Source organism: Mixophyes fleayi, chromosome 7, assembly GCF_038048845.1.
Source record: "Mixophyes fleayi isolate aMixFle1 chromosome 7, aMixFle1.hap1, whole genome shotgun sequence".
NCBI lineage: Eukaryota > Metazoa > Chordata > Amphibia > Anura > Limnodynastidae > Mixophyes > Mixophyes fleayi.
Window position 1 is genome coordinate 114,359,239 of NC_134408.1, and position 25,233 is coordinate 114,384,471.

The following is a 25,233-nucleotide window of genomic DNA, read 5'->3' on the forward strand; positions in this document are numbered from 1 at the left end:
CCCTTATAGTTGAGCATGGTAAAAAAAATGTTGCGCCTGCAAGTGTTCGTACAATTGGGGGCGTGGCAGTGCATTATTGGGGGCATGTCTAGCAGGTGAAAAGCACCAGGTCACCCTCTTACAGAAAAATGCATTACTCACACATGCCCCCTTGCCCAGCAGCTTTGCTCACATATGTCCCCTCTCCCACATGCTTTAATCACACTTGCCCCTCCTCTGCCCAGCACCTTTAGTCACAAATGCCCCCTCTCCAGCACACCTTCTTCTTACCTTATTCTCCACTGCACAGCATGGGAAGATATCCAGCAGCCCGCCCGCACTGAGTACCGTGTGCATTCACATGACCTGACATCTGAAGGTACCTGTGCTGAAGGGTGCGCAGGTTACAGTTACCAGTGTAGTAGAGATGCGGGTGGTCAGGACAATCTGGGTCAAGCCTGCACTCAATAAAAAATTTTTTAAAAAAAGTACTTTTAAAATAACATTTTTTTTTTTCAAAGATAGGTCTCCAGTGGGGCCTCGGGCCACCAAGCAGGCCCGGGCAATTTGTAGTCATCACCTCCCCTCTCGGCAGCTATATATAAATATATATATATATATATATATATATATATATATATATATATAAAAATTATGTCTCATTTTATGAGGCTAATATTATATTAACAGTAAGGGACCAGCAAAAAAAGTTATGTCGTACAGTAGTGCCCCAGTTCACATCATACCTCATAATTGTGCCCCCAATTCATCTTATGCCTCATAGTTGTGCCCACACTTCATATCATGCCACATAGTCGTGCCCCCAATTCATACTATGCCATAGTTGGCCCCAGAAATACATAGTATGCCACAGTTGGCCCCAGAAATACATAGTATGCCACAGTTGCCCCCACAAATACATAGTATGCCACAGTTGCCCCCACAAATACATAGTATGCCACAGAGCTCTTTGCGGGGGTCCCTGGTGAATACCGGGGTGCGTTAGACTCCGCGCCTCCTTGTTCAGTAGCGCCAATACCAGTTAGTAGCTCCATCCAATTCACCATCCTGACACCCCCAATGTCTTCATCTAGAGAAATAAATAACGTGTTTGATTAATCATATCAGATATTTTAAGAACATATCCAGTGTTACGGCTTATCTACTCTCCCAGAGTCCTGGAAGTCTCCCCTAATTCTAATTTGTAAGTCTCCCAGACAGTAGGTAACTATGAGAATATTATAGATAAATGGTCACATTTTATTTCCTTTTCAATGCAATAATCTGCTTCTTCAGTAAGATGATGATAACATTACTTTAGTGGTTAAATTAGCTAAGCTTTTGCTCTTATACTTTTGTTATGCTGATTTTACAAAGTCTTTTCCTATGATTTTTTAACAGATTTCCACCTTTAGATAATTTTAATGTATTGGCTTGTACATACTACCTTTCATTTTTTATTAAACATATTGCTTTTTCTTTTCAGCTTCCTCTTGTTATTTTCAGTTATGTATTTACATCATTAGTCAGAATTGTTTGTTGTTGTGGCCCTGTGAGACAACATAAAGCTAGACTGTGGATAACATAATGCCCAATGCAGACCGCACAGCCCAAAGTGGTAGATAATATAAATAATTGGCTAAAAACACAGAAAGACAACGAAAAGATTAATCTATGTAGTAAAAGTTGCAAGAGGGCTTACACAACCCAATAAATTAAAATCATCTGAAAATAGAAAATACATTTAATATTTTTTTAGGGGATTAGATTTTCCCAAGATTAAATAATGAAAATAATGTATACATTTGGCACAGGTTAATGTAAAAACTCTGTGTAATGAACCTAAGTCTTCAGAATCTTTCATTATGGAACTTACAAAAATTTAAGTTCAGCTGGGCCTGAATTATCCAAATTTAGATAATATATCCTCATAAAACTGATTCTCTCAATTTGGTATCCTAAACTTCAACATTCAATAATCTTATATTGATATCGCATTTTAATATCATTGAATGTTTGGTCTGCTCTCATAACCAAAATCTAATATAACCACATTGTAAAATCTTTTCATATCATCCACATAGAGCCAATAACAAAATCTGAGGAATGTAATTAAACCAGACAGAAAGGAATTTCTGGGGCCACGAAATAATACTATCAGTGCCGGATTAACCCAAGGTCTAACTGGGCTATAGCCCAGGGGCCTCGGGCATCCAGGGGGCCCTTCAAAGTCCTCAGCAGCATTATTGATCGGTCCGGGGGCGGGGGCGCCCCCAGCCCGATCAATGCTGCTGAGCACTGTCACTGTAGTCCTCCGTCCCCGGCGCTCAGTAATCTGCTTACTGAGGAGGTCTCGCGAGTGAACTCTCGCGAGATCTCCTCAGTAAGGAGCTTACAGCGCGCCGAGGACGGAGGACCACAGTGACAGGTAAGTGCTTGGGGGGGGCCCTCACGGGGTACTGGGGGGGGGCAGCGGGTGGCTCACATTGGGGGCCTCACGGGGGAATGGAGGCGCCCTTAGCCCAGGGGCCTCCATTCCCTTAATCCGCCCCTGAATACTATGCCTGGGTCTCTAAAGTGTCTTGATTTGGTCCCTTTACAGTCCCATCATGACTGCTAATGTCTTCTGTCCTGCTCCTAGGCACCACTATTAATTTTGATCACTGCACTTTTTCTGGGAATGAGTCAAAACCACTGTGTGTAGAGCTGGATAATGACAACCATCCTAGATTCCCAGAGTGGATCACAATCCCCTTGTTCTGTATCTACATGCTCTCCACCAACATCCTGATTGTTAACTTGCTCATTGCCATGTTTGGGTGAGTAAAACATAATCAAATCATTTTTAAATGTATGCTATAATGTCTTCTATCTAGCCCCCCCCCCCTCCAATTAAAATAAATTATAACAATGCCATGTCTGGTATAGCTCTAGGCCCATTGTACAGTATAATACCATGTAGGATTGCCAGATCATCTGTTTAAAGCCAGACACCTATAAAATATACACATTGAATTAAAAATAATTCACATGCTTACTGCAAATTTGCACAGTATGCAACCTGTATATTTCATAAATGTCAATTTTAAATGGCTGATTTGGCAACTGCAGCCTAATGCATATTCATGACAATATACAGTATAGCCTAATTTAAGAATACCCAGTATAGTTCTTATGCCAGCAGTACAAAAAATAGTAAATACCATTAGGCAAGTTGAGCATTTTGCTTTAGGTGAAATTCATTAAATTTATCGGCGCCTCCCCCCCCCGTTTTAAAATCGGCGCCCCCCGCCGTGGGTACCCTGTCAAAATTGGCGCTGCGCTTCCCTCCCCTCAGCTCCCCTCCCCATGTCTTTCTTTATCTTACCTGCATGAAGCTGCTCCTCTCTGCTCTGTCTTCTCCCCTCCACTCACAGACACTGTCGGGCCGTGATGATGTCATCATCACGGCCTGTCACTGTCAGTGAGCGGTGGGGAGGAGACAGAGCAGAGAGGAGCAGCTTCATGCAGGTAAGATTCATAGCCCCTTCCCCCCTCTCCTCCCCGTGGATTTCCGCACAGTTTTAAATGACCATAGTAATTTTTTTTTTCTTTTGAGGTGCCCTGCAGAGCCCGGCGCCCTAGGCAATTGCCTAACCTTGCCTAATGGGAGCGCCGGGCCTGTATACACGATCGTTGTGGATAAAACATTGGTCGAAAAATTCTCCAGTGTGGCCCCTACCCTAACTTTCACTGTCAAAGGACAGAGTAGGTTATAGTACAATAAAATAATCAAAGGCGCTTTAAACTCTGACTAAGGCTAGTTATTTTTGAAGCAATATTTTCGTTTGTTAGTAATAATGTTTCCCTCTCTTACCAGATACACAGTGGGCTCAGTTCAGGAAAACAATGATCAAGTATGGAAGTTCCAGCGATACTTCCTAGTTCAGGAATACTGCAACAAATTGACCATCCCATTCCCCTTTGTCATCGTTGCTTACTTCTATTTGATACTAAGGAAGATGTTTAACTGTTGTCGCAAACAACAAGAACCTCAGCCTACACCTTGCTGTAAGTTCAGACCATGTAACATATCATTCTGCCCTATTGTAGTTCAGCAGTTAGTTTAGTAGTTGAAGAATAATATTTGTAGTGTTCATATCCATTTTCATAAATAAGTGCAACAATAATTTGTCTTAGATGTTTTGGTAATGCAGCCCTGGTAGAGTTGAGAGTATATTTACTATGAACCGTCGATTCCCAATGCTCTAAAGTCATGTTCTTTAAATGGCACATTTATTAAAGACAAAACCTGATTGGCTGGAGAAAAAGTAGGGTGGGTGCAAATGTCCTATTCAGTTCTCTTTCTGCAATATTTTTGTTCACTCTTGTGCAATGAACTGTTATCACCTGAATCTGCTTTCCACACTTTGGATGGTGAAAAATTCAGGGCAGTTTGATTCAAGCACAAATGTGATATTAATATAAGAAGCGTTGAGGTTACATCTCGCAGCTACAAAGTAATTACACACAACCGTATTAGAGGTGACATGCAATTGCTAGCTTCGCCGAATTGCGAACGCATCACACACAGGGTTAACAATTGGTAAGCAATTGATTGATTTGACAGATACTTTAATTTATCTTTAACAGTTGGATTGAATTGGTACTATAGTGTGCATATATTGTGTTATCACTCAAAGAACTGGACACCAGCCATTATGTCTTTCAATCCTGTACTTTAACTTGATGTTGCAGGGGCTATTGATAGTGAGACATTACCTCCAATGGAAAGAACGGGCCTTCTCTAAAGAGTCATGCTCACATATACCTATCCGTGGGCAGCATTGCTGGATTCAATTCCAACCGGGGAACTATCTGTGTGGAGTTTGGATGTTCTCCCCATATCTGCAAGTTCCCTCCCACAGTCCAAAAACATAATGAGAGGTTAATTGGCCTCTGAGAAAATGGACCATAGGTTGTATATGTGTGTGGTAGGGAATTAGATTATAAGCTCCACTGGGGCGAGGACTGATATAATAATAAAAATAACAATAAGATACATACAATAATAGGGTACCACATTGGGGGAGGGTTCAAATAGCCGCATTGCTCTGAGGAACATCGTAGCTGTGCAATTTTACCTTTACTATGGTAAAAAAAATTGTTAGGCGGAGATTTCTGTAACAATCTCGTGGCCACGATGTTCTGAAGAACATTGAAGCTAATTGAATTATCCTCCTTGAGTACAACTTAATTTCAGATTCCTTCTGCCCCCAAACCCTCCACTCTAGGAATTTTAGGACTTATCTGCCTGGAACAGTTATTGCTTTCTGCTGTCTAAAGCTGCAAGCCCTGGTTTATATCAGGATTATGGGCATGATTGAATGAAACAGAAAGAGGCACGGTTGGCACAGCTACTTTAAATGATTGCCAGTTTTTATGACTTTATGTACCCTTAAAAGTATCACACAGGTGTGGTCCTATATAGTAAGGGTAATTCAGTGGTTGTGTTACACAGTAAGGAGTCAATTATAAAAATTATTCTATTGTCTCAGTTATATGTATATCTCTTGGTGAAAACCCTCAAATTTAGAAGTAGAAAGCTTTTATTTCAGGGAAAAAATCTTTATTGTTATACAAAAAATGGGAACAGCACCTTTTTCAGTTGTAGACTCCATTGATAGAATGACTAAGTCTGCCCCTGCGCACACAACTGTGCAAAATCTGGTTTCACCATTTATTGAAGGAAAAGTAAAATCTATAATTTACTTTTTCCATACAAAGTATTTCCTTTTCAATGAGTGCAAGCCTCCTAAGGTCTTCATTTTCTAATGTTGTCCGCACAGTCACACAAATTCTGTACAATCACACTGTACAGACATTGGGCCTGATTCATTAAGGAAAGTAAGTAAAAAAAATTAGTAACTTTGCAACTTGGCAAAGAGAGGGATGGAGGTATTTAAAATATGATGGCAGATTTATAGTTGGGGTAGGGCATGTCCTAGATTACCTTTAAATCTCAGCGTACAAATAAGTTATCCACTATTTATGTGCTACATGGAAAAACAGACAGTATTTAACTAAAATACATAGCGGGGAAGTTTTCCCCAAATAACACACACTGTGACATCACCTTTTACCAAACCAAATAAAGACATGGACACCAAATTAAAGTTGGAATGAATGACGGTATTTATTAATCTTTAAACTAATAGGACTGTAACGAGGACAAGAGCAGGGCAGTGAGGAACGCAAAACCAATAAAGGTGGAAAGGTCAGACCATAGTACCACCAACTCAGGATCATACCTTATCTATTGGCCGGTGCTAAGATCAAGTCCAACGGCAAGACTACGCCCCCTATTAACTCCGCCAGTATAAACCATACAAAACTGGCCCAATGGTCCTCCTAACATACGGACCAATCATAGTATGACACCATAACCTCAGAGGGGTAGTGACCTATGACAAGATCACCCGAGCACCATATGCACAGTTACCGACTGCACTGCTCTCCTACTCTAACCAACTACACCTCCAATGTAGCCTATGAAATTGCAGGGAGGTGGGAGGAATCCGAAAGCAGGAAGAACTATATCCTGTCTGCACTGACTTATAACTGTGTATAAGTCCCAACCCCTTCCTGCTCCCATTGGCTGAAATTCCAGGAATCCACAGATAATAGGTTCTTTGGCAAGTCACTCACCCGCATGATTTTAACTGCGTTTAGTCTAATGGACACACTTCTCTTATGTGCAAAATAAAAAACTATTTTGCACCCCTTGCATTGTAACATGGTTATGTTCAGGAGAAAATGTAGTCATTGTTTTACCTTACTGTCCTTAATGAATCGGGCCCAATATCTGCGCATCAATATACAATCGCGGCATACACTTTTAAATCCAATCATTTTGAATCTGATGGTAAAACAAAATGAAATATTGCTTCACAGATGTTACAAGTTTCATTGGACAGAGTAGAAAGACATTTTCAGTGCATGCACAACCTAGCACAGCAGAGGGATTATTAAATGGTAAAGGTCTCATTTAGAGTTAGGAGCAAAGCAAAAAAAACAAAAAAGAGCAAAACAAAAAAATTTGCACCTTGTAGAAGTAACGCTGTGGACAAAATTAAAGGCTTGTCCCAACTCCAATATAAATTGCAGCGTAAAAATAAAATTGTAGAGTTTCTGTGTGCTCTATAAAAAATCAGCCAGTATTTTCCCTGCATGCAAAATATATATATATATATATACATATATATATATATATATATATATATATATATATATATATATATATATATATATATATATATTCACCTCTTGCAATGCAACATGGTTTGTCCAGGAGCAAATTTACCCTTTTTTATTTGCTCCTATCTCTAAATGATGCCCTGACTGTATAATTATAATACAAACTCTTCAATCAGTTTCAATCCATTTGGAAGAAAATTTTGCATCTAATCTGATTGGATTATCAATTGTATTTGCCCTTTACATTCAAATCTATTGAACATATACACATATGTCAATTCTTTAACAATTCGATGTAAAGTGATAGAATGACTGGATTGCAATGTATGTGCTTAAGCAAAACCATTCTGAGAATTTTGTAAAGAGTTTAAATTGTTCAATTTGACAACTTGTCTCCAGTGAATGGATGCAGTTATCTGGGTAATTAAATAATGTATAATTTAGATTTCATTTCAGTAGCACACAATTTTGAAAGGTAGAGGCCCTAGTAGTGGAATTTGGACTAGTGGGTACATTTGTGGACTTGTTCCTCAAAAGTTTTAGGAAATTAAGTAAGTGTGGGGGTTTGATTGTATGTTATACTTACCCCTCAGTTATATGTGGGTATGTGATGTTCGTATAGACAACTGTCCCCTGTATGTAATGAGCTCTCTGTCTCTAGGCTTTAAGAAGGAGGATATTAAGACCCTGTCCTGGGAAGCTGTTATGAAGGAGAATTATTTGGTGAAAATGATCATCCAAGCAAACAACAACATGGAGTAAGTGTCCTCTGTGGAGAGGGTTAAAGGAGGGTGGTATTGACAGGAAAGGTTAATACTAGAAAGCAGAAAGAAGTGATTGATTTTGAACAATTTGAATGTCAATTATAACCAACAAGTAACAATGTGATCCTCCTGCTGATCTCAGGCACTGAGTGACGGATCACTTTCTAATTTCACCAGATTGGATAGATAACATTAGGTACTGTTGTACCGCACATCAATATTAGCGATCACCTGCTGGATGTATAATCCGATTTAAATTTTATAATTGTACCCTATTTCGGGGACACATGTCAATATATTCACTGATTTTAGTGGGCCTATATAAAATATGAGGAGAGAAATCTGGAAAATGTAAAGTTGATGAGACAGAATAAAGGTCCTAGACTACAAGGGAAAACATAGATTCTCACCTGGGTGTAATATGGAGGACAGCAGAGTGCAGACTTTATGAGTGAGACTGGTATAGTCGGCAAATTTATAGTTGAACGTTGTAAAAGGTAGTGACAAAGTGTCCTTTGGTCTAATATAGCTTTTGTTTCCTGGCAGGACGGAGCTAAGGTTCATGGATTTAGAAGCAAAGGTAAATGCAATGTCTCTCCAACTCTGCTCTGCACATTGTACACTGTGCACAGTGTTATTCATGTCTATACATATAAAGTGTCCAACGCTGTACAGTTTTCACCCTCTTATATTTCGTCTTTTATACATCCAACCCTAACTGGATCTGTTCTTGCCTCTCAACAGTTAAATGACTTGAAAGTTCTATTGAAAGATATTAATAGCAAGATAAAGTGACATCTTGTACTCAGGGGAAACATACGGTAAGTAGCTCAACCACTTAAGTTGCAAACATACAGGCCTGCTTATTAGTATTAAGTATAAATAATCAGAATATTTTAATAAAAAAAATCACTTAACTTCCAAATTTACTCAGCTGCTTCAGCGATACTGTCCTGGAACAGTAATAGTTAACTTACTACTTCATTGGGCCAGTCTCTATATGGTTTGCGCTTGTGCAATGGAACTGAAACCCCAAATTTGGGTGTGCAGCATCCTCTGGTAACTTGACACCTTTGATAACATGACACCTTCGACAATATGATGACAAGCCCTATCGCCAGCAGAAAAAAAAATCTTTATTTACGTCATCAAAAGGGCTCTTCACTATTTGATAAATAGACCGTTAAAGCTGAACTACCCTTCATAAAAGATTCTCTAATGTGCCCATCCACCTATCTATAGCCTAATGCATCCATTATTCCTAGGGCTTCTTTCATTATTTTTACATCCCCAGTAGAAAACTGGGAAGAGTGTGAGCAGAAGGACCAGTCACAAGCTGCATTCAAGAGATTGGTCCTCCCCTCACACAGCCCCTCCATTGCCTTTTAAACTTGGTGCACTAGATTGCTTTGGCAGTTGTTTATGAGAGTATCGTTAGAATAGCAGGTAAAAAATATTGGTATTTAAAACTACTGTTTTGTGTATGTAAATAGAGATATACAGTATGGGCCTGATTCATTAAGGAAAGTAAAACAAAAAATGAGTAACTTTGAACCATGGCAAAACCATGTTACAATGCAAATGGTGCAAATGAGTTTATTATTTTGCACATAAGGAAATACTGGCTGTTTTTCATGTAGCGCAGAAATATTTGATAGCTTTATTTTTACACTGACATTTACAGTTGATCTATGACATGCCCTACCCCAATTATAAATCTGCCCCCACATTTTAAATTTACTTCCCCCTCCAATACAACATGGTTATGCCAAGGTGCAAAGTTACTCATTTATTTTGCTTTCCTTTCCTTAATGAATTAGGCCCTATGTGTGTATATGTGTGTAATAGAGGGAGAAACATAACTATATTAAAAGGGAATGTAATACTTGTCAAGGACCTGCTGGCAGAGACACTTAAAGCTACAATACCACCTACTTAAAATACTTAACTAACCATCCCTTCCCCTTAGCACATTAATAAAACCTCATACACAGAATACTTCACACAGTTGTTTTAGTGCCACTCTTTATACCTACTCCTCTCTTCCCCCTAATACTTTAAAATTGATAGTAGAAAAAACTAAATTTTTTTGCCCTAGACACCTCTCCTAACCACTACCCCTCCTTACCCCTCACTATTTGCACCCCCCTCCATCCCCACCTTAACTGTCACTAACACGGTTATTAATCTTTCTTTTTTTTTCAAATCCCCACAGTAAACCTCTACTCACAATCCTAACTGGTCCTTCTTCATTCATCATCATCAACATTTATTTATATAGCGCCAGCAAATTCCGTAGCGCTTTACAATTGGGAACAAACATTAATAAGACAATATTGGGTAATACATACAGACAGAGAGATAAGAGAACCCTGCTCGCAAGCTTACAATCTATAGGACAATGGGAGTTTGAAACAAATTAACCTTTGCTTAGCACTGAAATATACTCTTTACTCATCAACTAATCCCTCTCACCTTGATAACCATCATCCCTTTTTCTACCCTCTCTGTCCCAATTTATACTCAGTCCCTAATCCCAGTCTTAACCATCTGCTCACAACCATAACCATTTTATTGAAAAAATGTATTTGACCTAATTCTTTCACCACTACCCCTCCCTCCAAATAGTGTCCCCCTTCTATCACTACTATTCCCCTTCTATCTCTTATTACTAACCCCCTACTCCTCCTTCCAGTAGTAGAACTTCTGTCAGAACTAACCCCCCCAACTGTCTCTCAGAAATAACCCCAATGTCCGTCTCCCACCACTAACACCCTCTTTGCACTGCTACCCCTGCCCCCAACTGCCTCTCACTAGTAACCGACAGAGACTGACAGCAATAGACAAAGCTCATCCAAACCAGGAAGGAAGCACCAAAACTGAGAATCTACAGTCATCTACAACCCGTTGGTACAGTTAGATCATCCTTCAATGAAACAAGAATTATAGTATTTTTGTTGATAATCCATACCCTCTGATTAACTCATATGATGTTGTTGTCATATAATAGATGTAAATTGAATACCTCTTAAAGTTCAGACTCGTTATTGTCTATAATATTCATACTGTTTAGCTGCATTTTTTTACTTAAAAAAAAAAAGAAATAAGATCTTTTAATAAAACCTAAAAATCAAACCATAGTTGTTGTTTTTTATTGTTTCTTTTTTTCTGGGTGGGGGGAGTTGTTTTTGTGTGCTTTGCACAGAGAGGAGGTTTACTGTCAGACTTCAGAGGACGGATGGCATGATCATCTGTCCACATGCACCTTAGATTGCCGACATTCTAATGCCTTTGCAGTTCAGTCTGCCTTATTCTCTCTCACTAATCCCTTGCTCAAATGTTTACATTTCCCACACACCTCTACTTCTCTCAGCATGCTTGTTTTTTGCTTTATAAACCTTTCTCCTCTTTTTCTATCTTCCACTCTTCATTACCCTCTGCCACCATCTCCTCTTTACCTAATCTTATATCTAACCTTACTCCAGCCACTAGCTCTAGCAACCTCACTTATTGTATATCTGTGTCTCATTCTGCTTTCCTCTTGACCAGTGACCAGTAAGGCAGTGATTCAGGTGCCATGTTCACTGGGACTACCCATATAATTTACAACCCCTTAATAATAAAATCTACTTTATTCATGTCGATACTGTTCCACTTTCCTAACATTGGAAATATGCATAGAATGTTACGAGCCGCAGCGGTACTCACAGCTGCCGCGGCTAGCTTCTGATGCCCTCTGACGTCCCGGTCGTCACCTTGACGACCGGGACGTCATTTCCGGAGTCTACCCGACCGTTGCTAAGGCAACGGTCGGACGCCAGCAGTAGCAGCGCCGCGTCCCGACGGCTGGGGACAGCCGGGCGCGTGCGCAGTAGGAGACACAAGCCTGTGGGCTAATTTGCTTAAGCATGTTAATTAGCAGGGGCTGTGTGTGTGGTTCCAGAGCTGGGCTCTGGTTGGCTGATGCTGGTATTTAAGGCAGTGAGGTCTGCAGCCTCACTGCCAGTTATAGCTTCCTGTTGCCAGTTTGCTGACCTGCTGTGTTCCCAGTTCTGTCCTGTGGATATTACGATCGGATTGCCTGTGTATGACCCCTTGCCTGGATTTGGACCCTGCCTGTGTTTCTTGTGACCCCGACCTCTGGCGTGATTATTGATTCTCCTGTTTGCTTGTGACCCTTGACTTCGGCTTGTTCTCTGGATTCCCTGTCTGCTGCCGGCCCACGACCCTTGCCTGGACCTCACTCCGCTTTCCTGGGTTCTCCCCAGCCGGTACGCACTTCACGACCCTCTGTTAGTCTGCGGCCAAGTCTGTCCCCACCACTAGGGGCTCCAGTGAACACCTGACTGGCAGAGCAGACTCCGGGTTGTGCAGTACCGGCTAGAGGGGTTCCTAACATAGAATAGTGCAGTGTGTAGAGAATTTAAGCTTCTGTAGCAATTTTATAATTAAAGAAGACAAACATTTTTAGTTACAATGTCTTGTGTTGAAGACGACAAAGAACACAGACTGAAATTGAAGTTGTGTAGAAAGTCTGCAGGTAATAATTATATGCAAGAAATAAACTATAAAAAGGAAAATAACATATCTGGTTGTGATTGTATATGCTTGAACAGTGAGGAGGATATATTAGTTAAATAAATGTGACTGGCACTTTACCAATTATATATGTTTTATAAATAACATACAGCCACCAATTTGGCTCGCAGTAGGCAATTGTCAATGGTGATGGTAAGAGTTATCTGATAATTTTTATGACAGCTAGCTTTGCCCTTCTATTTTACTACCATCATCGGCCCACTAATTTCTAAGGATGACTCCAGGTTTTGTCACTAATGAGCAGTAGACAGCTCCAGACAAAAACACTATGAATAAGAGGGTAGGCTGTGGTAGGGCACTGGAAGCTATAAAATACTACAGCTACCTCTGGAAACAGGCAACAGGTAATAAAATAAAAACCAGAAGAACATGGCTTGCCCTGTCTGCTCTCCCCAGAAACAAGCTCTTGGTCCAAGTCAAATCACAAGATGCATGCAGGTCTTGTGTTATTTGACCTATCAATGCAGTAGCAATAGGTTGAGTGGTGGGCTTGGGAGCTAACTTTGTAAAAACAAAATACATTACAATTGTTAAAAGGCTTTCCATTTGGAAAGAGATCTAATATTTTATTTTGTGATATTTGTTCTTTATTGCCAGCTTTAATCAATTTTCTTTTAATGGTGCTAAGCATAAATTATACACATCCTGACAACACATTTTTGTAGTCTAATATACTAGAAGTTTAAAATATTTTTCTACAGTGAAGGACTACCTTCCCTCCTACACCATCTCTTATCTCAGTTTGGTGTACTGATCCCTCTACGTGGAGGTAAGTAGACAATGCTGATGACATCATTGACACTCTGCACAGACTCCATGGAGCTGTGCTGAGTGTAGTGAGGACCAGCCCTCTGAACCTCTGACGATTATGTAGTATATCTAATGACTGATAGTTGTTTTCTGTTGAATTCATTTCTGTCAATGTGAATAGTTTATGCAACCTTGTAATGTAATCTCAATTTGTGATTTGCTAGACGACATGAGTTTGAACTTATACAAGTGTCATTAATATTTTGAAATTAGCCAGGCCCGGGATAGATAAGGATCTTGGAGGAGTTCTATAGATTGTAAGCTTGCAAGCAGGGTTCTCTTACCTCTTTGTCTGTATGTATTACCCAGTATTGTCTTATCAATGTTTGTTCTCAATTGTAAATCGCTACGGAATTTGCTGGCACTATATAAATAAATGTTGATGATGTTGATGAGTTTGAAGCCCCAAAGTTGTAAACCATCTAGCCACTCAAGCAGAGCAGAGGTGAGAGATTCTCTGAGGTGCCCAAACATACATCTTAGTGATAGGTAATTTACTTTGGAAAGCTCTGTGTCATTTTGGGAATCAATCTGACTTAATTTAAAATGTAATTCCTAAAATGGGGGTGAAGAGCCTGTAAGAAGGGTTTAAAATCATTACATTGTGCATTTTCATGAGGGGGTCTATCAAGACTGAAATGTCTCATATTTGTCAGTTGTGTTCTCTCACACACCAGGTCTTAACTAGTAAGTAGTGACTCTGATTTTATTTCTTATTTTATTTTCTAAAATTAATTGTGCAACATATTGAATGTCTTGTTATTCATTTTTGTCACGAAGCCTTGGAAACATTTTTCAGATTAAATAAACTTAATCTAGTGTGTTCTCCGTGATTCTTTGTGAATTTATGTAGCCCATTGAGGCTCATGCTACATATTTATGTGATTTAAGTGTGAAACATTAATAAGTGGTTCTGGTGAACGTAAGGACACCATTATAAATCCTTTGTGGTGGCTGAACAGGTGTATTCATTGCTAAGTGAATAAGGTGACGCCAGGCACGGCCAGCTGTTCAGATTGCTGTATCTGGGACAGGCTAGGCATTCGTGACAACCTCCCTCTGGCTTTTACCTTGCTTTGGTGGTGTCTGACAGAGAAGTGGCCAGAGGATGGCTCTTTACAGCCCCTTACACTGCAACTCATCCATATGGAAGGAAGGAGACTGTGCCTGTACCGCTAACTCCCACTGAAGACATCAAGTAACAGACAGTGAAGGAGGGCAGGATGGCACCTGTAATACTGCAATAATAAAAATTAGGACTGCATTACAGCCACTTTCTATAACGGCGGTATTGCTATGGGACCAGTACATAGTCCATCTCTATACCTTTTTCAAAAAAATCCACAAAGATCATATTTCATATCCAAACTTTAATGAAGTGTTTACAATACATAAACCAAGCAAAAACCCAAGCTAGTCACATCATATAGAGCAATAGCACATTTAAATCAAGATGTTAATTATTTAGAATGTCTTCAACAAGAAATCCTCAGACATAATATTCCATATAGTCACAGATAAAGCATTTGAAAAAATCTCATCGGCACATTTTAAAAAATAGACTTTACAAATGTTCATTTGGACACACCAACTACTTAATTAATTATAAACTACATAAGACCCTCTACTTTGAATATTAAAAACACATATTTCAGGGTATCTAAATGGGCATAGCACAGTCATACTGATGGCATTTGTGGATGATTTATACTTGATTTATATATGTATTGAACCTTAAGCAGACTCTACAACTCATTATGGGGAAAGAATAGAGCCATCAAGCTTCACAATAAATACAGAAAAATCCACAGCCCTTGCTTTATCGAAGAAATAAATACATCTTTCTTGGATAAAAACATTAACATTTCAGTGGGCAAAGCAACATATTATCTAGGTAGGACTTCAAGAATAAATAAGGTAAACTAAATAACTAAATAAGTGGAAGAATTAAAAACATGGCCACACTTAAAAATCTCAAATTTAGGCATACACCCTCTCTAATAAACACAAAACAGTTATTACTAGAGATGCTCACTGACCCCAGTGAACTGGTTTTGGTTTTGGATCTGGATTACTTCGTATTTTGGTTTTGGCTTTGGTTTTGGCAAAACCACCCTCATTTTGGTTTTGGGTTTGGATTTTGTAGAAAAAATACCAAAAATATGCTAAAATCACATAATTTTGCTCTTTTTTTGTTCCTACATCATTATTAACCTCAATAACACTAATTTCAAGTCATTTGTAGTCAATTTAGACCATCTCACAGGTCATAATATTATTTTCATACACTTTTGGACAAAAACTGCAGCGACCTGGCTGGATGGTAGGTGACAGAGCAATGACACAAACACACAAAAGTTCCTAGCACATCTAGGACACATTGGCACACAGCAGTGGCAGAAAAGAAAAATGGTGGAACCCTTCGCTATGTTAGATCTTAAAAAGGAATTCCAAACAAGCGTGGAACCGAGCCTGAGCATCTCTAGTTATTACTTACACGTGGTGTAACACTAATATACAATTAATCTTATTATATTACAAAGAATTAAAACAGAATGATGAATGAATTTCCTTAAACTCAACAATTTAGAAGCCATATGCTGCTAAATAAAACTGGATTAGTAAATAAGAAATGGACACAAATTCTTCAGTAAAACAGCAGTTTTTGCCAGATATAAATTTGTCTCTTTTTCTTCACCTTCATAAACAGGACATCCAAGACGAGATATTAGATATATGTTAATATGGTCTACATGGCATGTTATAGAAAAAATATAGAACCGCCATAATTACCATTCTTTATTCCTCCTGTACGTAGACAACATAAAGAGTGTCATGTGGACAGCAATTTAGGTAAACTGTACACTGGCTTAGCTCTTTGCCCAAACTCCCACTTTTCCTTATTCTCAGAATTATAACGCTTTGCATATTTCTGAAAATTGTTGACAAATATTACAGCAGCGCTGAGGATCGACTTCATGGCAAAAAACAAGGCTGTTTTAGGATCTACTGAACTATCATCTCTGTTCAGCTTTGGGACACAAAGAGCTCAACTGTGATTGCTGTTTCAACATCTGTTCAGCTACCCACAGAACTCAATAGTGATTGCTGTTACCATCTCTGCTAGACCCTCTTCACCCAACTGTCAGCATCCTCCAGGACCTCGCTGTGTCAGAGGCAGAAACTGCTTACTCAATTAACCCTAACCAGTGGGCGGTAAAGAATCTTTCAACTCTTCCATTGCCCCGCACAATTTGGATCAGTTGTTCCTTTCCACTTTTTCATTACATACCCTAGTTAATACACATTTATTCCCATCTCTCCATCATGCACCTACTCAATTTACAGTATCTCCTATTTACTGTCACAATACTTCTCTCTAAACTCCACTTCTTTCTCTATCATCCTATTCCTCCCTCTCCGATTATGACTTCCCCTACTAGCAAAAAGTGGACTTAGTCTAAGCCTTGACTTGCCACTGCGGGTGGTGTATGGAATGTTAGCTATTTTCCTTTTTTTGGACAAATCGCCACTTCATCAGAAAAGTCACTCTTATTCCTCCTCCTTACATCAAGAGCTGATGGTTTCTTTGAAATTGAATTTGACAAATAGAGTTTGGATTTTGAGAACGCTTTCGTCAACTTTCTTCCCACAATAACTTTTTTTTAACTATTAGAGGTCGTAACAGTAGTACTATTGCCAGTACTGATGTCACAGGAGAGGATTAGGTATAGTCTATAAGATTAATGAGAGGGTAGTAAAACATTTTCTTTAATTCAGGAAGTTGCCTGTCCACCCTCCCTGGTTGGCTGAACTCAGGTGCCTGTTATGGATTGTCAGACTGTTCTATGGTAACAGTGGCCAGTTCCTGGTATGTTTGGCATTGCTGATGGACATCCTGGATGGCGATTTGCTGGAAAACGCAGTGCAGTCATGGGCTAGTGGTTGGGGCACACATTACAGTAGTGGGCATGCTGAACCCACCTCTTTTCGATGAGTCGGCTATAGTCTTGGTACAAGTACCGACCCTGTGGGTCAGCTTGTGGTTGCATTCCTTTTAGCCCAGAAGGTTTGCGGGTTCTGAAGTTCTCTGGACTGTTGGTCCCGGTAAGGTAGATATGTTCGCCTGGGATGTGTTTTGGTTGTCCCCCCATTTCCCATTTATGGATATCCCATTGTTAATGCTGGGACATCCTGGTTGCCTGGCAGGTGTCGTACTGACTGCTCTTTTTCTCCACCACCATATTTGCAAATAAACTCTTTTTAATTTTGACACATTTATGTCTCGTATCAATTATTCAAAGTGGTTAAATTAGTATTGAGAAGTTAAGGGAAGTAAGGGATATCTGCCATTAACCATTTTAATGGAAACTCATAAACCCCAACGAGACCTGCCTGCTAACCTTTTCCACCAGCAGCTCTGGAAACACAAATGATGATTTTAACTCTTAACTGATGAGGCCTAAATGGACCCCATAATCAGCAAGCGGAAACCAGAAACAAAATCGGAATGCGTTAAGTCAGAGTCCACCTTATTCAGGTAGCAGTCGAGCTATCTGCTGAGGCTCTCCAATTGAATTAGGAAATACACCTTACTGAGTGACAGCTGCCTGAGAAATTTTGGCACTACCACCACATGTGGCTTTATAAAAGATCTTGGGCGTCAGTGACTGATATAATTCTGTCATGTATATGATAAAACATAAAGTACAGACCTATTTGCACAGAGAATGTGCTGCGATACAGGTGTGAGCTGTGTAAATGGCAGTGACATCAGTCATGTAGAACACTGACGGAAAGCACGGCGATGACAGTTATTCTTTTTAAAACTGGATTTGATCTCTGAGGAAGAAGCTGAGATTGTGGACACTTCGACTACTGGATCATCCATATTTCTATTATCACTTTTTATACGTATTTTATAGATATTATAGCACTTATACTTTACATAATTGTTACTTTGTATTATATTATCTGATCACCATATTATTAAACTTATTGATAGCTGCTATAGTAGTATAATAAATATAATTCATACAGTGTTACATTTCATTTTAACAATAACAGTTTTTTGTACTATATTTATTGTATTTGAATCTTAGATTGGTGTTTTCACATATTTGTTATAGCAGAGTGAGAACAGACTCCATTGCAGGGGCGGATCTAGACTTTATGTTTAGGGGGGGCGATTTTGCATAATCACGCCCCTCCTTTGCTCTGATTGGCTGGCCTGCATTAACCCCGCCTTCCGCCCGCGATTGGCCCCGCCCCCTCCCGTTGTGGTCGCCGGGTGGGACCACTCTGTTTGGCTGGCCCACATTTAGCCCCGCCCCTCCCGTTTTAATCGGCGGCTGGGACCTAGCTTTTTGCTGCTAGGGGGGGGCGAATGCCCCGATCGCCCCCCCTGGATCCGCCACTGCTCCATAGCCTCTAGGTAAGCAGGAGAGTGTAGTATAGTGAGATGCAATAACTAAATAGGACATGAAAGATGAAGAGATGCAGTGTTTTTTCCTCTGATAAAGTATATACTATTATTTTACTACAAATAGCATATTAACAAATAGTTTGGTAACACACCTTGAAGCCCAGAGTCTCAGCCCCCTGAGTCTTTTACTCAGCTTGTAATTTCTCTACCAATAGATCATTTCTAATCATTGAAGACTATAATGAAGACTTTTGTTAAAAATGAAGATAAAATTAATTTAATTTAATTTAATCCTCTTGCTTTTATAAATATGTGTTTGTTTTGGCAATTTTGACGTCACATTCTGACTGCAATATCAGTAATATTTTTGTGCAATTACCCACAAATTATACCTTGGCATTTCAGAAGATTTTAAAGACAATTAAATTTGCGTCTTTATAAACCAAAACTAGAATGCACAGTATTTTTCCAGAAAGTGGTGCAATAGTGGAAAATAACACATTTTTTATTTTTTTATTAAAAGTAAAACACTGGGCAAATAGTTGAAAAAAAACAAATTGTCATACCTTTCTGAATGACTGCAGGTCTACTAGCAAAAAAGAGACTCCATTTGTATGGATTGACTTTAAATATTTGTTATATGATACTTCCTATGATACTATCACTTTTTGTGTCATTTTTAAAAAATATATTTTATTAAAAAAAAAAAAGTTAAATAAGTGTATTGAAAAGTTCACAGAGATAAAAAAAAAGCAAAACAAACAAAAAAAATTGCTCAAGAAGTCACAGGAAACGTACAACCTATCATATCTTCTCTTTTTCAAATAATGGTGCCCCTTTTATCATGCGCAGCATAGGGGAGCAGGATCATGATTTTAAGGAGCCCCCCCTTTTCTTACAAAAATAAGAATTTATAAATCAATAATATATTTAAAGAAAGAGTTGCACCCTAATTTCTTAAGTGACTCTCATCCAAACAATGGTGAACCATCCAGGCTCTGAAAGAGCCTCCTCCTATCCTTGGCAGTTTGGGCTCATTGCGGACTATATCATGTCAGTCATCACTATCAGTTGGCACTTACACTTGCCCTCTAGCTGGTGCAATTGATACGGCTAAAACAAGTGTACTTACGAAAAACTCAGGAATTGAATTGGCTGCATTCACGTTGGAAAGCCCTTGACGCGCCCTTATTTTAAACAATCATAAGTGTCATTTTTGTTCAACATGAATTGCATGCAATTGTGTTTATTGGTGTCTCTTTCATTTAGAAGCATGTGCAGAAAGTAATCACGCAAACAGACTTATGTCCAAACATTATTCAGGCCCTGTGATTCAGCAACTAGGCCAACCTGCTTTACATAAATGCACAATGCGGTTTGGTTAATTCTTACATAGGGGCTGGGCCAGTAATGTCGCAGTAACTCAATCTCAGGGAGTAAGACTGAGACTGAGCTGTAATGGAAGTGATTTCTGTAAAGTGAATTTCAATTTTGGGGCATCGAGGTAATATAGAATATATATATTTGACAAATGCAAAGAAGCCTCAAGCTTACCTTACCTACATAACTTATTTATGACATAAATAATCATCCGACATTATTGTAAATTGAACTTCTTATAATATACAATTTATAGCAGACATTACTGGTTACAATATTATATTTATCTGTACCTGACGGCAGGAGAGAGAATGTAATTAGCGATATTCACATTGCGTATGGTTCAGTCCAGGAAATAGAAAATATAATGTTATACTACACTGGAGATCTGTGGGAATAAGATTTGAGGGACAGTTCCATATGTAACACTGTAGAACATAGACTGTTTCTCACAGGTGAATGTAGAGATTGTGACCTAGTACAACTGTAACACATTGAGTATCCCAGCTGATATATCTTTATCTATTCTAGAAGAAGATCACATTCAGGATTTCCTGGCCAGGGACACGGGTCTGAGAATCTCAGACAAGGTATTTTCACATTTACAAAGAAAGAGACAGACAACATGACAGATATAAGTGATTGACAAGATCTAATTATTTCTATATGAATAAATAAACTTACAGTGGTTGTAATCAGACTAGACAATGTTATTTTGTTGGTTAGGATGTAACAGATATTACTAAGTGCTGATATTGAACATCACCTTCTGATATGTGTGTAAGGGGACTATGCCATATACTGAATACAAATGTAAGTTATTAGTTAATATGTTTTACATTCATTACCAGCCAGTAACATATTTCTCTTCCCCACCAGTTTCTCCTGGCCATGGTCCTGGCTTACTTCAAATGGTCAGGACTGAAGACCGAGGAGTACAGGAAGTACTTTTTTGCCGCCCTGTAAGTATCTACATTAAATGAATTGGAGAAGGTTTAGAGAAAATAATTATTTAACACTACAACTTGTAACATTTGAGCAAACTGATCCAAGCAGCACTAACTTGGCTATTTATGATCTTCAGGTATAAAAGCCCCTTCTCCCTTAGAGCTAGCAGGGAAACTGGAGCGCAGTTGCCCCCGGACTGTACACTTTGTTACATATTAGCATTAGGGTTACCAAGCACACTAGTGTGTGCACCTGAGACACACACCCATATTATGTCATATGCATGATACATCCCTTGTACTAATTAACTTAGTGGACAGGGGCAGAACTATAGCTGTGGTGCTTAGGGGTGAGGGGGGCTGCTGATGCAAGCAGAACTGCTAAGTCAGTTCCCAGTCTGCCCAATTTGGTTTTTGATTCAAGAACATAATCCCCAAACAAGGTTTATTAAACATGCACACTCAGAAGAACAGAGAAAGATCCCCCCCAAAAAATACTGCTATGGTATCTGGTCATTTCTACGTACATACCTGACCATGGCTACATTACTGCTTATTTTACCTTGTGTTCTTTTTGTTACATATTTTACCTACTGTCTTTTACTAGAACAAGTCTACAGCTTCTGTCTATATTAACACACTGTGTTTTGCTGCAGATTTTTAGCAAACCAGATGGAAGAAGAGGAAGTTACCTTCATAATGGAGATTTATCCCTGGGCCCTGGGATGGACGTGGAGGTGTGGGGGGAGAATGGAACAAATGAAAGTTAGAAGAAACACTTTGCTGACCCAGATGGGATTCCAAGCTCTGGTGGACCGGGCCACCTGTGATATGGTTTGTATAAAGGAGGAATATTCGCAGAAGGGAACTTGTGTTCATCTCTGCAAACTTTTATATTTGATGCCCCAGAATTCCGGTCTCAAGGAATTCCGAAGTATGCAAACAATGTGTGATAACAATGCTCACAGCAATGAGCTGTTCAGCTCTTTGTTCCACCTTGACATCTCAGCCCTTCACTTTGAGCGCTATCACACATGCCGAAATTAATTTATTTTTCGGTAACGCACTGCCGTTACTTAAAGAATTCTACCTGTGCAGCAGAAATGATTTTTTTAAGGAACATTAGAGTGCTACTAATAATCAGTTCTGTACATGTAGAGCTTGTAAAGTAACTGTAGTTTATTACTTAACAACATAAGTAATGCTCAAGTGATACTTTAAGTTGAAGCAAAAACAATTATTTAGGATAGCTAATTGCACATAGCATAGCTACTTTAACAAAGTTTCTCTCACTTATATAGTAAGGTGCCCCTATCTTAGCACATGTTATAACATCTAGGCCTATGTCTTTCAAGACAATAATCTAAGATAAATTCACACTACAATTTAATTACAGTGGTTGGATGAGAGCTCACCTTTAAATTACTAATTGAATTTGTTTGCTGCATTGTAGATCATGGTAGAAGACCCAACTCACTGGGCTTGGATGAGGAATAGGAAAGAACACCATGGCTAGGCCATACGTCGGAGGAACATTGCAGAATATCGTATCCGAGGCCCAGGGAGCAGCCCTCTATCCTGCTTCCTGTGTAACGCCCCTATGAGCCATCCGATCCAGTGGAAAGTGGTCGGAAACATCATCTGCCGTGAAGAGCTACAGGAGGAGTCTGAGACAATTATCAAGTTCCTGGTCCCATGAACATCCTCAGTGAGTAAAGGGCCAGTGGTACAGAAAATGTAATCATTGTAAAAGTATCTAAATAACCATTTTATAATAACGGTTTTTACGCGCACTATTACCATAGTAACGGTAATAGTGCGACGAGCGCAAGATTTTCGGCGTTTCCGCCGACAATTGAATATGCCCCTTAGTTGTAAAGTATTAATTAAATCTATATAAATTGTGGATTTAAGGAATGATGGTGAAAAGATCATATCTGGGGTTAGAGGCTAGGCACGACAGAGATGATAAAGAATAATAAACGTTGTTGGACTCAGGAGGTAATAACAGACATACTGAGTACAGAAGTACAGGAAACCATAGTAATCACAGAAAGTTACTCAGCCACCGCTTCTTAGATCCCTTTCATAAAATATCATCAATCAACTCTTCTTGGATTTCCACTTTATAGTCTGGCACATAACTGTACAACTGAACCTCCAGAGCCCATGTTTAACTTTGCAAATATCATTTGGCTGTAATGATTACTGTCTGAGCAGGGAGATACAGTAATGTTATCAATATTCAATGTAATATAATATAAAGAATCAGAAAATGCATTATGGAGAACATGGGTTTCCATTTCTATTTTGCTAGTGTATAAAATTAAACAATATATTACAATACTGTGCAGGATTGACCTTTATCTATTCTTGGAAAATATTTTGTCTTGCATTTTATTTGTAAAGTTGAGAATATTTATCAACGTATGTTAAAAAAATCAGTAAGTTAATCAGACCACAAATCTCCGATAATTCTGAAGAACTGGCACATACATGAAGTTCTACCCATCCATATATATCACTCCTGCTTCCTTTTCGGTGTGATGGACAGTAACATGGTGTCTATTCTTGTTTATTCTGATATCCGATTCATCATCAGTTGGAAAAATAAAAAAACCTAACTCAATATTTTTCTAAGATTTCCAAGTCATTTAAAAATCATTAAAATCTACTGAACCACAATGCTTCTTTACATGTGCAAGTGTGCCAACTTTTCTGGCTAGCACATTTAAATGAGCAGAAACACCCCCACAAACACAGAAAATAATAAAAACAGTAAAATTATCACATAAAACACTGACGTACTACCACTTTAGGTTCACCCCATATGTTCATTAACTGTGCGCCCTCTCAAAAAGCTGGGAATATACTAGTGACTGTTCCCTCTGTATCTCAATATCTTGTTTAACTAATCTAATCCCGCAAAATGAAATCACCTTTCTGCACTCAATAGAAAAGCGATACACTCTCATGTGCCTAATCTGCTTTTAGAAAGGGACACACAAGTGTTTGTGCTGTGCGTTTACACTTTTGCAGTTTGTTAACTACCCTTTTAGAGTGTAAGCTATGAAAACCTGTAAATGAACGTAATATGCTTCCATCATGTGTGTCATTTCACAGTCATAAAGAGCAAGTATCAAGAAGAGTCACTTAGCCCAAGAGCTGCTTGAGAAAAGCAAATAGATGGAAGACCAGATGATCATGGATGAGGAAGAGGATCATTCATCATTCTTTCATTTTAGTACACAGACATAACATGTAATAGACACCCATATGCTTCCTCTATACCCCAAAATTTTGTTTAAATAATCCAATCCCGCAAAATGAAATCTCCTTCCTGCACTCAGCAGATAAATGCTACACTCTCATGTGCTTAATCTGCTTTTAGAAAGGGACACACAAATACTCTCATCACTGGTGCAAACTCACCCTGCAGCTGCCGCTATCCTGACCTGCAAATCCATATCATGCTCAGCTAGGTGCACTTGCACCCAAAAGTAGTCACATGATATCACAAAAGCGTATTTGTTCTGTGGCTTTACGCTCGTGCAGTTTGTTAGTTACCCTTTTTGAGTGTAAGCTGAAAATGAATGTAATATGCTTCCCTCTTGTTGTTTCTTTTTATAGTCATGAAGCAAGCACGCACCAAGAGGACTCATTTAGCCTGACTGGAGAAGAACAACCGAAATACCAAAGGAAGAACACCAGTAGATGGAAGAACAGAGGACCACAGATGAGGAAGAGGATCATTTATCATTCTTTCATTTTAGTACACAGACATAACATGTAATAGACACCCATATAACATTGTATTAGTGGTTACTCCCTTTAGTATGCCCAGAGGAGGGGCAGTACAGCAGCCATAGATCCTCACAGGTTTCCTCCACAGGAGATTTTTCCTGTCCTGAGTACTGCTATACACTCTGCGTGAGTGATGGGAGGTAACTGTCTATTTTATTACATATTATAAGATAGCGAATACTATTTGTTTATTTATTATTATTTACTAGAAATTAATTTAGTGCCTACTTATTTTAAGTTATAATTTATAACATAATACAATTAGCATACAAATAAATATATAACTACC

The 25,233-nt window shown here is 38.9% G+C and overlaps 1 protein-coding gene across 3 annotated transcripts in view; it reads left to right on the forward strand.

The window, feature by feature from the left end:
- LOC142098011 (transient receptor potential cation channel subfamily M member 8-like) overlaps positions 1 to 25,190 on the forward strand; it is a 77,096-nt gene extending 51,906 nt beyond the window's left edge. Inside the window, exons 21-30 of one of the 3 annotated variants that reach the window (XR_012678289.1) lie at positions 2,621 to 2,798; positions 3,839 to 4,029; positions 7,877 to 7,973; positions 8,526 to 8,559; positions 8,724 to 8,800; positions 20,725 to 20,783; positions 21,073 to 21,155; positions 21,797 to 21,974; positions 22,594 to 22,848; positions 24,771 to 25,190. Coding sequence is in view for 1 of the 3 variants with exons in the window: in XM_075180413.1 (XP_075036514.1) it covers positions 2,621 to 2,798; positions 3,839 to 4,029; positions 7,877 to 7,973; positions 8,526 to 8,559; positions 8,724 to 8,774 (551 nt within the window). In the remaining 2 variants the exon portion in view is untranslated. Of the gene's footprint in view, positions 1 to 2,620; positions 2,799 to 3,838; positions 4,030 to 7,876; positions 7,974 to 8,525; positions 8,560 to 8,723; positions 8,801 to 10,194; positions 11,115 to 20,724; positions 20,784 to 21,072; positions 21,156 to 21,796; positions 21,975 to 22,593; positions 22,849 to 24,263; positions 24,750 to 24,770 lie in introns of those variants that run through there. The other 2 variants (XR_012678290.1, XM_075180413.1) reach the window with 2 other exon arrangements.
- The last annotated feature ends 43 nt before the right edge of the window (positions 25,191 to 25,233 follow it).